The sequence below is a fragment of the Paramormyrops kingsleyae genome, chromosome 4 (genome assembly GCF_048594095.1).
Source record: "Paramormyrops kingsleyae isolate MSU_618 chromosome 4, PKINGS_0.4, whole genome shotgun sequence".
In the NCBI taxonomy this organism is placed as follows: Eukaryota; Metazoa; Chordata; class Actinopteri; order Osteoglossiformes; family Mormyridae; genus Paramormyrops; species Paramormyrops kingsleyae.
In genome coordinates this window covers 17,540,183-17,554,126 of record NC_132800.1, presented here as the reverse complement: position 1 = coordinate 17,554,126, position 13,944 = coordinate 17,540,183, and the positions used below count along the sequence as shown (strand labels likewise).

At 41.2% G+C, this 13,944-nt stretch overlaps 1 protein-coding gene across 6 annotated transcripts; it reads right to left on the bottom strand.

Annotated features, from left to right (window-relative positions):
- Positions 1–657: 657 nt before the first annotated feature.
- On the bottom strand, positions 658–12,118 carry LOC111847240 (NACHT, LRR and PYD domains-containing protein 12-like). 6 transcript variants are annotated; one of them, XM_072711549.1, is made up of 14 exons: positions 12,039–12,118; positions 11,781–11,882; positions 10,948–11,061; positions 9,727–9,957; positions 8,980–9,040; positions 7,979–8,203; positions 6,074–7,802; positions 4,788–4,961; positions 4,475–4,648; positions 4,162–4,335; positions 3,852–4,025; positions 3,539–3,712; positions 3,390–3,436; positions 658–1,510 (listed from the first exon to the last, which is right to left on the bottom strand). In XM_072711549.1, the coding sequence occupies exons 6-14, from the start codon at positions 8,013–8,015 to the stop codon at positions 978–980; spliced, it is 3,216 nt and encodes a 1,071-aa protein (XP_072567650.1). In that variant the 5' UTR covers positions 8,016–8,203; positions 8,980–9,040; positions 9,727–9,957; positions 10,948–11,061; positions 11,781–11,882; positions 12,039–12,118; the 3' UTR covers positions 658–977. The 6 variants fall into 6 exon arrangements, with proteins under 6 accessions (XP_072567650.1, XP_072567651.1, XP_072567649.1 ...); XM_072711550.1 differs by having other exon boundaries at positions 9,829–9,957; XM_072711548.1 differs by lacking the exon at positions 9,727–9,957.
- Between the last annotated feature and the right edge of the window lie 1,826 nt (positions 12,119–13,944).

Here is a 13,944-nt window from a genome sequence, read left to right as displayed (position 1 = left end):
CTTTTAATGATTCATCTCCGGTGTTTTAACAGGGGTGAGAGTGACGCCATTTGCTAAATCGCTTGTCAATTGTCAGATATAGCAGTTCACCATTTTAGTCAGGAATTTTGATCATTTAATCTAACGTGTGTTACTAATGTGATTTATTATGTTTTTTTTGTTTTTAACTACAGATATTTTTTGTTTTTGCAATTATTTCTCGTCTACTTTTACATGGTTATTATATATGCTGATTTAATCTAATCATTAGGTATGTTCATTTACATTAAAGTAAATGTAAATTTATTTAATTGTATTATATGATATACTGTATGTTATTCAGTAGGGGCAGCATGGTGGTGCAGTGTTTAGCACTGTTGTCTCACACCTCTGGGACTTGGGTTCGAGTCTCCGCCTGGGTCACATGTGTATGGAGTTTGCATGTTCTCCCCATGTCATCATGGGGTTTCCTCCAGGTACTCCGGTTTCCCCCCACAGTCCAAAGACATGCTGAGGCTAATTGGAGTTGCTAAAATTGCCCTGCCTCGTGCCCATTGCTTCCAGGATAGGCTTCAGACCCCTCGCAACCCAGTAGGATAAGCAGGTTGGACGATGGATGGATGGATGGATGTTATTCAGTTACCTCAGTTATGCTTTGAGCAGCGCTGAACAAGGACATTAATAGGAAGCCTTTAATGTCAGTGTACAGGTAGCAAATACAATATGTAGACAAACATAAAATGTACATATAGGGGGAGGGGAAAAGCACCAGGATTACATTTCATTACATTTTAATCAGAAACAAATACAGTTATTTTACACGTTTGTTCAGTTTGCCAAACCCAGTCATTTATTTTTGTCTGACATACGTCACACTTCAGACAGAGTAAAAAGGGTTATACTGCTTATAAAGCAGAGATTTTACCTTTTTGCCATGGAGAAGCAGCGACATGTGACACTCTGATAAGGTAAAAATGATTCCTCCAGCGCACAGTGAGCTATCCCAGCATGCACAGGGACACAGAGGAGTCTAGAAAAACCCAAAACCCTGGATAGAGGGGTTCAGTGAATGAGGAGGTGAAGCTGTACAGGAGGGTCAGTCCATCAGAGGAGACTCTGTAGAAGGACAGAGTACCAGCCACCCAGTCCAGATACACTCCTACTCTGTGGGAGCCTGAGGGCTTTATGGGTATGTCAGTCTCTGTATTATTGTGATAGACAGAGTAACTGTCAGGAGAGCAGCACAAACTCCATGACTTGTCATTGTATCCAAGCCAACAGTCAGCACTGCGTCCTTTCCTCCTGATTCCTTTATAAGTCACTCCTATTTCAGCTCCATCTCCTCTCCACTCAGCCTCCCAGTAACAGTGACCAGTCAGACTCTCTCTGCACAGAACTTGGTACCAGCAGTCAAATCTCTCTGGATGATCAGGATATGGCTGCTCTGCCCCCCATGTCACCTTCCTGTTCCCCTCTGACAGAGACAGGCGGCTGTTTGCTGTGTTGGGGTCCAGCGTCAGCTGGCAGGAGTCTGTAGGCAAGAGGAAGAGCGATTAATCCCATCACGAAGCCCAGCATCTCCATCATTATCACTGTCACACCTCACACATGTTAAAACATGTTAAACATGAAATTGTACTCCATAGAGTACTACTAAACGTTTTACCACTAAAAAACGTACAGTATGTCTTTGCTTCAAAATAAGAACTTCTTCAAACCACTTCGGACACATACCTCCCTCCAGCAGCGTTCAGCGCCGACTAGTGATGTGTCGGTCGCGAACGAGCCGTTCAAAAGATCCGGCTCCTGACCGAGACACATTTTAATAATGCAAAACGTATGGCGTCAAATTAGTGTTAAAACTCGCGCGCATAAAAACCACGCACGCGTATGCGCTCACGTTGCACACCCCTTTGTTTCCCATATTACTTTACTTTAGAAATTAACTAAAATTCGTACGTAAAGTAATATGGGAAACAAAGGGGTGTGCAACAGTCGCCATGAGCCCAAAATGCTAAACCACCATGTCATTACAGCTGAAAGAACATATAATATTAGCTATTAACACGATTTTGCACAAATCACGAAATGGTTTGAAGCGCAAAAATAATCGGTGTGCATCATTGTCTGTGTACTGGACATTAGGATTCTGTCATTAAAAACGCCCCACCTTCCGTTAAAAGTCATTAAAACCATAAAGCTGAATATCTAATATGAGGCTAACTTAACCGCGGTCAGTGACAAGTTATCTTCATCTTCTACCAAAGCAAATAGCCAAGCGTAGTCAATATTTTAAAAAACAATCAAAGGAGCGGAGATATTAGCCACTGTTCCCGCCTCCAAAGTATCAAAATCCATCCTGTCGAGCGAGCGAGTGCTGTGCAGACGCGAGCGCGTAGATAGGGTCAAGCGAAGTGTGGTGCACGAAAAGAAGTCAAGATGAGTGACAACGGAAACAAAGTGGCATTTTGATGCATTTTAATAGCTATGATAACTCAAAGGCAGAATGCGGAGTTTGCAAGATGAAGCTGTCATTTCGAGGAGGGTCCACAAGCAACCTTCTCAGACACTTAAGAACTGCGCATCCAACAGTTCTGATGGAAGAAAAAAGACAGGCTAGCGTGCCTGCTACTGCCAGAAGCCGGATCAGCCCGTCTAAGCTGAGGCAATTAGCCTTTCTGTCCCAAAGGAAATGTTAAAATGTAACACTGTTAGAAAGTTGATGGTTGTTATAATGGACAGATAAAACTAAAACTGTTGGATGCTGCTGTTTTACATGTTGTAATTTATTTATTTTTATTTCTTATTATTTGTTATTTATGTTATTTGACTGTTACTGATAGATCAAAGACAAAAACAAGGTTTCCACTTATAAAATGTTCAATATAGGTGTAGTAGTGGTTGATGTTTTTACATTTAGTCTTTATACCAAACATAATGTAAAATTATGGTATTAAGGAAATTATAAGGTTTAGTACACATATCAGTCATGATTTAAAACAGCGCTGAATCTGGCTGAACAGAAGATATAAAATGAAGAGCCGTTTAGGAGCCAGAAGAGCCGACTCTTCTTGGTGAGCTGAGCCAAATGATCTGACTCACTAAAAAGAGCCGAAATTCCCATCACTAGCGCAGACTGAGGAGACATTCAGTGTCACAGCCAGTTTGGGGAGATTATGGGTGCTATCTTAGGACAATCCTAACAAATCTCAAAAAAGATTTAATGTATTTCTACAGTTTATGTAATTCTAAGTTCCCAGACAATTTTTTATTTAAGAAAATACTCATCTTTACACCCAAACCAGCCCCTTTTTAAACACACACACACACACACACCACAATAATTATGCGAATGGTGTCATAAAGTAGTATTAATGGTATTAAGAATAAAAACATGCAAACAAACTTACATTTCTGGATCCCTGGTCTGGTCCTGCACTCTCCACTGTGGTCCACACTATAGCAGAAGCAGAATGACATAGTACTGCTGTATCCATTTATTTAATTGTTGCATTTTCTCCACCTACACTGCAGGAGCAGACACACATTCTATACTCACTTTAGTTTCTCTAGTTTACAATTGGGATCCTCCAGTAGAGCAGAGAGCAGCTTCACTCCTGAGTCTCCTGGGTGATTGTAGCTCAGGTCCAGCTCTCTCAGGTGTGAGGGGTTTAATCTTAGAGCTGAAGCCAGGGAAGAACAGCCTTCTTCTGTGACTCTACAGCCCAACAGCCTGTACAGAGACAGACAAAATTGCTCCAATAAATAAGATCACCTCACCAGTATGAGTATTACTTTTAATTAAAGGTGATGACTCCAATAAAGATTTCAGTAATTACAGATTACAGTGTGGAATACCCAGTAATATTGACCTCAGTATCTCCAGTTTACAGTGTGAATCCCCCAGTCCAGCAGAGAGAAGCTTCACTCCTGAATCCTGCAGGTCATTGTCACTCAGGTCCAGCTCTCTCAGGTGTGAGGGGTTTGACCTCAGAGCTGAAGCCAGGGATGAACAGCCTTCTTCTGTGACTCTACAGCCTGACAGCCTGCAGAGAGACAGACAATATCTCTCCAATAGATAAAATCACCTCACCACTATGAGTATTACTTTTAAGTAAATGTGACAACTTCAAACATTTCCGTAATTACAGATTACAGTGTGGAATACCTAGTAATACTGACCTCAGTATCTCCAGTTTACAGTGTGAATCCCCCAGTCCAGCAGAGAGCAGCTTCACCCCTGAATCCTGCAGGTCATTGTTACTCAGGTCCAGCTCTCTCAGGTGTGAGGGGTTTAACCTCAGAGCTGAAGCCAGGGAAGAACAGCCTTCTTCTGTGACTCTACAGCCTGACAGCCTGCAGAGAGACAGACAACATCTCTCCAACAAATAAAAACACCTCACCAGTATGAGTATTACTTTTAAGTAAATGTGACAACTCCAATAAAGATTTCAGTAATTACAGATTACAGTGTGGAATACCCAGTAATACTGACCTCAGTATCTCCAGTTTACAGTGTGAATCCCAAAGTCCAGCAGAGAGCAGCTTCACCCCTGAATCCTGCAGGTCATTGTCACTCAGGTCCAGCTCTCTCAGGTGTGAGGGGTTTAATCTCAGAGCTGAAGCCAGGAATGAACAGTCTTCAACTGTGACTCTACAGCCCAACAGCCTGTAGAGAGACAGACAAAATTGCTCAAATAAATAAGATCACCTCACCACTATGAGTATTACTTTTAATTAAAGATGATGACTCCAATAAAGATTTCAGTAATTACAGATTACAATGTGGAATATTCAGTAATTCTGACCTCAGTATCTCCAGTTTACAGTGTGAATCCCCCAGTCCAGCAGAAAGCAGCTTCACCCCTGAATCCTGCAGGTCATTGTCACTCAGGTCCAGCTCTGTCAGCTGAGAGAAGTTTGATTTGAGAGTTGAAGCCAACACTTCACAGCATGTCTCTGTGAGTCTACAGCTGTTCAGGCTGGAAAAGGAAACGTGTCAAGATATATATACATACACCACACAGGTATATCCTCCTGAGACCCCACCCAATCATTTATGTCCATTGTAGTTGACATTTAATTTTTGCATCTATTTTTTCACTGATGTTAGGAAACGTATTTATTCCTGTTGTACACTAAAGAGGACATGCTGTGAAATTAAAAATAAAAATAAATTTGAAAATATCTAAATTGTCTTTCCTCCAAAGACAAATAACCTAAAATTGAAGGACACTTTTTTCCTTGGGTCTCAGGAGGATATCAAATAAAATATATTAAAAAAAACATTTAAATTTTAAAGTACAATAAGTGATGCAGTATATACTTCAAATGGAACTAGACAATCCTCTGATGTTCGTCATGTTCCCTGTCATGAAGAATTCAGTTTCAATTCAGATTCAGACTTTATTGATCCCTGAGGAAATTATGTATTCAAAAGTATCTATGTATTCAAAGCACAAATACCATGAAAAGTGCAATGGGTCAGGACTAGATCAATGTACACAGCTGAATAGACCTTACAGGGTGAGTTACCCTGAGACTCTGTAATATCTGCATACATATTTTTATAAAGCTCAGTGATCAGCACTACAGCTGATGCAGGGGTTCTAGGGATTTGGGTTCAGTTCCTGCCTGGGATATGTGTGTGTGCGTGTTTATGTGGGATTTGAACGATGAAATACTGATTCTTTATTCATCCCCCTGGTAAAATAGTGCTGTCGCCTCTCTGATCTCGCGCTCTCTGTCACACACATACAGGTGAGAGTAAATTTGAAGGTCAGAGCACAGGGTTGGCCAGCATCCAGCCCCCCTGAAGCTGGGGGGTAAGGGCCTTGCTCAAGATTCAAAGAACTTTATTAATCCCAGAGGGAAATTACTTTGTCTTCTGACCACAGGCGTCAGTCTGAACCCACTGAACCACACACCACACCAAGAATTTAAAACAATATACATATTGTGAAGTATCCAGAATCGAAAACAATTTCTGGGTGGTCTATATAAATACACCCTAATTGTTCTGATAAGATATAAAAGCAGTATCATGAATAACATCTGTACTTCTTTAGCAACAGACGGATGTAAGATCACTTACAGAGCTGTCCTAGATTTCTTGATCACAGGCAGCAGCCTCTGAAGACCTTCATCTGATCTGATGTATTTCTTCAGATCAAACACATCCAGCTCCTTATCCGACACCAGTAACACAAAGGCCAGAGCTGACCACTGTGCAGGTGAGAGGTCTGCTGCTGAAAGACTTCCTGAACTCAGGTATCTTTGTACTTCCACTATTAGAGAATTGTCACCCAGTTCATTGAGACAGTGGAACAGGTTGATGGTCCTTTCTGCAGATAAATTCTCCTGTATTTTCTCCTTGATGTATTGGGCTGTTCCCTTAATGTTATGACACCTGGTTCTTTTCTGGCCCAGTAGCCTTTGTAACAGAATCTCACTGGACTTTGTTGAGAGGCCAAGGAGGAAGCGGAGGTAGAGGTCCAAGTGTCCATTCTTGCTGTTTAATGCTTCATCCACTGCAGTCTTCAGCAGGTCAGCTGATGAGTTTGACAGAAACATGTATAAAGCAGCGAGATACTCCTGAATGCTCAGATGCACAAAGCAGTACACCTTCTCCTGGTACAACCCATACTCTTCCTTAAAGACTTCTGTGCACACTCCAGAGTAAACTGAAGCCTCTGTGACATCAATGCCATTCTCTGTCAGATCTTGCTTATAAAATATGAGATTGCCTTTCTCAAGGTTATGAAAAGCAAGTTTACCAAGTTTTAAAAGGAATTCCTTGCAAGATTTAGACCGTTTATTAAGCTTGATTTTATGTTTTTTCATATACTTGTCATTTTTTACACTTGCCTGATAGATCAAGAAGTGTGTGTACATTTCAGTCAGAGTCCTTGGAATTTCTCCACTGTCCATCTCACTGAAAAGCCTGTCAAGAACAGTGGCTGAAATCCAGCAGAACACAGGTATGTGGCACATGATGAAGAGGCTCCTTGATGATTTCACATGTGTGATAATCCTGCTAGCCAGGCTCTGATCACTAAATCTTTTCCTGAAATACTCCTGCTTCTGGGCATCATTGAACCCTCGTATCTCTGTGACCTGGTGGACACACTCAGAAGGTATCTGATTGGCTGCTGCTGGCCGGGAGGTTATCCAGAGGAGAGCGGATGGAAGCAGATTCCCCTTAATGAGGTTAGTCAACAGCACATCCAGTGATGTTTTCTTTGTTACATCAAACCAGCTCTTATTATTCTGAAAATCTAGAGGAAGACGACACTCATCCAGACCATCAAAGATCAACAAAACTTTGTACCTGTACAGCTCAGTGGATTCAAGCGATTTCAGTTCTGGGACAAAGTGGTGAAGCAGATCAATCAGACTGTATTCATCCTTAATCAAATTCAGGTCCCGGAAAGGAAAAGCAAATATGAAGTGAATGTCCTGGTTTGCTTCTCCTTCTGCCCAGTCAAGAATAACTTTCTGCACAGAGACTGTTTTCCCGATACCTGCGACCCCTTTAGTGAGTACAGTTCTGATAGGTGTCACACGCCCATGTAAGGGTTTAAATATATCATTGCACTTGACTGCAGTATCTTCTGTTACCCTTTTCTTGGATGCTGTTTCAATCTGTCTCACTTCATGTTCATCATTGACTCCTCCAGCTCCACCTTCAGTTATGTAGAGTTCTGTGTAAATCTCTTTGAGAAGTGTTGGCTGTCCTTCCTTAGCTTTCCCTTCAAATACACACTCAAATTTCTTCTTCAGGTTACATTTGATTCTGCGCTGACACTGTGACAGAAGATGCCCTGAAATGAAATGAAGGAAAAATGCACAAGCTTTGAGTAAACATGCAATTTTATTCATATAAGTGAAACTAAATAAAAACAGATTAAATGATAAACTGAAATGTAGTACACATTTTTTTCATAAACAATGTTTTTGTAGTAAATCAAACACACACTGAATGAGGTAAAGCTCTTACTCTTCTCCAACATGTCAGCGAGATCATTTTGCTCCATGGTCCTCAGGATGTACAGTGTGATCTTCAGAGCTCCCTCTCTACCATCTTCTGCATCTGACCATCACTGTCCAGGTCATTGTCCTCCTCCAGCTGAGGCTCAGAGCATTCTGGGTCATTCTGATCCAGGTACCTTTTGAATTTCATCAGCTCATCTTTCAGAAACGTTTGAGCTTTTTCATCCAGTAACTGAAATGAACAGTTACAGTTTAAGTATTATCATTCTTGGCATCATATCTTTTTATAACTTCATTTGTGAATTATGCTGCGTTCCATTTGAATCTGCAACTTGGAAATTCTGACTTCCTAGTCATACATTTCAACTCGAACGCCCCTGAAATTGGAATTCTGATTTGTGAAGTTGGAGAAATCTACACAACCCTGACTTCAGAATTTATAATGGCTGCACCCTTTATCAACAGAAGTTAAAGCTGTAGTTTTATAGTGTTTATTAGCAGTTATGTATTATTTGTGGCTCATTAAATCGATCGTACACACAGTACTGTCCAACCGCTATCGTCTTGATACAGTGTTTTTATGTGCAAAATACAACGTAATGTGTTGTTATCAACTGCCACCTGGAGCCTGTTTCAAAGAGCAGATTTTCTTGCTTACCTGGATAACTTGTGAGATTTAAGGTAGTCATGCTAAATATAAGTGAACAAAGATAAAGTCCATTTAAACTGGGGTACCTTAAATACAAGTTATCTGGCTAAGCAAGAAATCTTGCTTTTTGAAACAGGTCCCTGGTTTTGCTAAATGGCTTTCCGACTTGCTGTACTGGAATGAGGTTAACTTGGGTGTGATGTCATTCTCAGCTCTGACTTCCGACCTCCGAGGTAAATGGAACGCAGCATTAATGTAAATATCAATTCTGACAGGATGAACTACTTATTGTACATCTGTAGAAGATGTATGTAAATATGGATAAAATAAGAAAATAAACTTCAGTAATAAATGCACACCTTGAAGATGGATGATAAGTCCACTTTATGTGGGTGTGAATTACATTTTTTCACTCGGTCCCTGTGAATAAAACACAAATATCCATCCATTATATTTGTATTTAAATAGATGTAACTGCCATCCACATTCTGAGCTTATTTCATTATGGCGGCTACCTGACATCAGCTTGCTTATGACAGTATAAGAGAAGCAGTGACATCTAGTGGCAGCACAGAGAGACAGCAGGTAACAGCCAGGAGAGACGGTTTGGCTTGTAGCTCCCAGTTACTCAATGATATTCAGGGGTTACTGCTTGTCAAGTGATTAAAGTGATTAACATGATTTCACACAGATTTCAACTTAATTACCATACCTACAGTATCCAGGGGTAGAATTTGGGGGGGGAGGTAGGGCAACCCTGGCCCCTGCAATTTAACGGCCCCTATCTGATCTCGACTTTTTTTTTTTTTTTTGCTAAAACGAAAAGCCACATAGATCAAATGTTCACACCAAACCATTTATATAACCGTTTTGGTTAAAATGAAATGTATAACAAGATACAAATATACAAATTTGTCTGACCAATCCACTGGCACGATACCCCCCTCCCCCCGATCAGCAAATTTTACCGGCAGCTCTCCACTCTCATTTGGCTCCAAAAAACAGCTCACTTAACCCCAAAGGGATTTATTCTGTCCCTTGTTTCCAGGGTTAACACTAGACTGCCTGTAATACTCAGGGGCTTCCTGTCTCTAGCTGGGCTGCACCTCGGGTTCCCAGCAGACTCAGGCTCTGCTGTGACCTCTGGCAGCTCCGTAGGATCTGGCTCAGCCACTGGCTCCCATGGTGTGGTGGGTGTGGGTCCTGACATTCCCTCCTAGGTAAGTCAGCTCGCTCCTGGGTGTCAGGTCTGGTATGTCGGAGGGCAGCATGGTCGTTGCAGCCTCTCGGGGCAGTAATTGCTCGACATTCCTGTGCCGTATCAAGTTGTTGCTGGTCTGCACATGGTAAGAAACAGGCCCCGTCTTTCTTAGAATCGTCACAGGGGTCCACATCTCTTTTGTAGTGTAGTTTCATGCCAGGACAGGGTCTCTGGTGGAGAACTGCCTGTCTTTGGCTCACTTGACATGTTATTAACTTGTCCTTGCTGGCTGTCATGCACAGTTCCTTCTGTAGATGTAAGCCTCAGCAGACAAAAACGTGTCCAGACTTCTCTTTTGATCAAGAGAAATGCTGTGGATGTGCCACTTCCCTCAGTTGGTCATTGTATCACATGCTGTTGATCCTGTGCTTTGTTCCTGTGTGTATTGGATTCCTGTGTAGTTATTTCCCCCTTAGTTCTGCTCCCCCCTGGGTTGCTGCTCTTTACTAGTGTCCCCTGTGTTTTGTTGTTATGGCCTTTTGACCCCTCGTGGTTCCCTTATTTTCTGCTCTGTGTTTTGTTATAAATAAACCCCTGTCATCTTGGAGCCGCACTGTGGATCGTCATCCTTTCCTCGCCTGCACCATCCCCCGATCCCATAACAACTATCTAATTAGTAACAGGCACTGTTCCATTAAACATGTTTAAACTGAAGCCTGTACATGTTCAAACTGAAGTCTGAACAGAGCTAAGGAACCAATGAGAATCTATTTATTATCAAAGCAGAAACATCCATCCCAGAAGAAGACAATTTATTGTCCAGTCATGCTTAATCAATCAGCTGCATGCTGAGGATTGACATTTAAAATGCACTTTTCAATCTACCTTCTAATTCCAGTTTACAGGAAGTCAGTCTTTACAGTAATCCTCAGACTTTTACTTCAGATGTGATTTATACAGAAGACAGACTTTTATACAGAAAACTTCTTTTAAAGACAATGGGATTTACAAAACATAAAAAATATGCATTCGTGCAGTTTTTTTTCTCGTAGCTTTTGTGTGCCTGTATGCCTTTTGACTGACAGACTGAATGTTTTAAACAGTGTTTGTTTAATTGCACATTTACCTTTGATCTAATGGAAAAGGTCCCTCGCTGAAGCTAATTGGTTGGGTCTTTGACCTGTCACTCTTCATGGAAACACAGCTGGGTACAGGTGAGCCTGCTCTCTCCATCAGGACACTGTGGACAGGGAGAGGAAAGATCCTCATTATATAAATATAATTCATATGTGGACAGGGTCACATTAAATCTTCAGCTGTTTAACCTTCTGCTCTGTCTTCATGTACTTTGATATGCTGTGAAGCTCTTAATGCAAACATGCTTGTTTACCGTTAGATTAAATGTGAAATAAAGTGTCTCACCTAAAATGAAGATTCCAGTATGAAAGGTTTAGTATCATTGTTACAGCCTCAGTTGCTAGACTTGGTTGTTGCTTAGTATTACATAAATTTTACCTTAAATGGGGTTCCCCACAGTAAATTTCACCAATGTTACCAATAAAAAAATCTGCCGACCGACTACTAGACTGCTGCTGAATATCGTTAATATGTTCTAAACGGGGAGATGCGGAGACCGAAAACATAAACTTTATTTTAGCATAATCAGAAAATCATCTCGCGCCCCAGAGAAGTGAAAAATTGAAGAATCAGCGCTAGGTGGCAGCAGAGGACGGCGTCCGGGAAGTACAATTAAATGTAGGTTCTTGAAGGAAATGAAATTTCAGAAATTTATTTAACGATAAACATTAAATTATGATCTACCCCACGGACCAGTATCAGTTAAATCTCGGGGAAGTGAGTTAAGTTAAAACTGATTACTCGCCCTTTCGAGAATGCTGTAACGTTTCTTTTTTTAATAACCGTGTGTAAAGCAGTACAGGCATACAGGTTCTCTTTTACCTCTCAATTGTCTTTGTTTTACACTCCACAGAGGGGCTCATTTCAGAAGCAGCTCCCTCCATTTTTGTACCGATCCAGACCAGATGACTCCTGCTGGAGCCCCTAAAGAACACGAAGTGTAAATAGTGACATACATGCATAATATCTAATAGCTACTTCATGCAACGGATGCGGATAGGAGTGTGGATACACACACAAACACACACACACATGTCTGCTTATTTCATTATACATTGTATCTCTTGATTAAAATCGTACCTTGCAATACAGAATCTTATCGTGTTTCGTGACAAAATGGAGAGTCCAGCGTTAAAATACTTTCACTTTCATTTACAAACAGGAAATGCTGCGTATCAAACGCGGAAGTGGTCTAAGCAGAAATGGACAAGGACTCAGTGGCCCGGCGTAGGATTGTTGAGGATATTATCCATGTCACTTAATAACAAGTAACAATAAGAGAAAGGGGACAAGCTCCCGCCGCCACCTAATAACGCACATTATGCTTTATATTTGTGCGCATACAAAGTGTGCTTTGAACAGTGGACCATACTTAGTGTACAATATATAGAATTATAGGAGTACCAGATCTTAGATGTGTGCACTGTCATAGACGGTCCACTGCTCCAAGCACTTTACTAGATGTTTATCTTATTTTGTCTTACAGTTATTAACCCATGTATATGTATTGCCCTATTGCACATTATATGGATACAGTATAATTAATAAATATGGACATATGCAAAAATGCAAGGGGTGTGCATTGGCCCCTCCCTTATTATGCCATTTCCTACCCTTTGTACTATGAATGGACACTTGGGGCACCAGTGACTGAGTGAATAGGAAGTGCACGTGTACACATTCAGAAATAAAAAAAATTCAGCCCTATTAAACTCTGGAAAACCAACCGCAGTCACACACACTGACACACACATACAGTGCCCTCCACAATTACTGGCATCCCTTGTGAAGATTTGTCAAAAGGTGGCCAATGTGTTTTGTTGAAAATTATTTCTTGATGAAGGATTTTTTTTTCTTTGAATAAATTAATTTGAATGAAAGGTTGGATTTTTCTCATTTTTTCAGTGTGAGATGAAGCTACTTCACTGAAAGATACATTTTTTCTAACCCTTTTTACAAATCTTTACAAGGGGTGCCAATAATTATGGAGGGTGCTGTATGCACACACTCATACACATACACACTAGGGGTGTGTCACAGTGCGGCATGACACAGGCGGGGAAAAAGGTGACGATCCATTAGCGGCTGCAAGACAAAAAAGGGTTTATTAAAGAAACTGAGAACAGAGTAAAACTACAAAAAAAAAGGACCATGAGGGGTCAGAAAACAAGGAAAATTACCGAATTAACCAAAACCATGAAATCAAGCACAGCTAAGGAACTCAGCAGTAAACCAGGGGACCAAACACAGTAACATTCACAATGGCAGACTGAGGAGCAGGACAAAGGCATTTATATACACAAAGAATGAGGACTAACAAAAGGCAGGTGTGATTCATCAAGGTAATTAACCGATGCGCACAGTGCAGGGAAACAGGCCACAGGTGGAGAAACTTAATGAATAATTAACACGCACAGAAACTATGGAACTTAATACCAAAAGCTAGGAAACATTAACTACATACCAGGAAATAAACACTAGGAATACTGACACACAACTGAGGGCTAACACTAGGAGGGAGAACAGAATAAAACTGGATACAAATAGGATAAACAACTAAAACACTAGAAAAAAATAAAAATAAGTGAAGCTGGCCTCAAATCCATGACTGCAGGGTTACAGCCTTGGTACCACACACTCAACCCACTGAGGTATGCAGCAACCCACTAGGGCAGGGTTCTTCAACTCTGGACCTTGATTCCAAATCCAGGCCTTGTTTTCAGTTCTCCCAGGTAGTTGTTTAATAATTACTGATTCTGATTGGTCAGAGGCTTCACACCTGATTGACAGATAAAGGAAGGCTGGAAAACCAGCAGTGCTCGGACCTCGAGGACCGTCAGTTGAATAACTCTACACTAGGGGTTAGTTCAGTGACAGAGGGAACAGGATGGACAGCAACACCTGCTGGCAAAACAGGGACCGAACACTTAGGACAGGGATGGAAGGGAACCGACCCTGACAGGGTGGAGCCAAATCCGAATACACA

What these genes read in the sequence shown, in the direction of transcription:
- LOC111847240 (XM_072711549.1), bottom strand. Translation starts at nt 8,015, where the DNA reads ATGGAGCAAAATGATCTCGCTGACATGTTGGAGAAGA. An exon ending in AAGAAATCTAGGACAGCTCT is followed by an intron (nt 4,962 to 6,073) that starts GTAAGTGATCTT and finishes TTCCTTTTCCAG; the next exon opens with CCTGAACAGCTGTAGACTCA. An exon ending in TGTAAACTGGAGATACTGAG is followed by an intron (nt 3,713 to 3,851) that starts GTCAATATTACT and finishes GTCTCTGTACAG; the next exon opens with GCTGTTGGGCTGTAGAGTCA.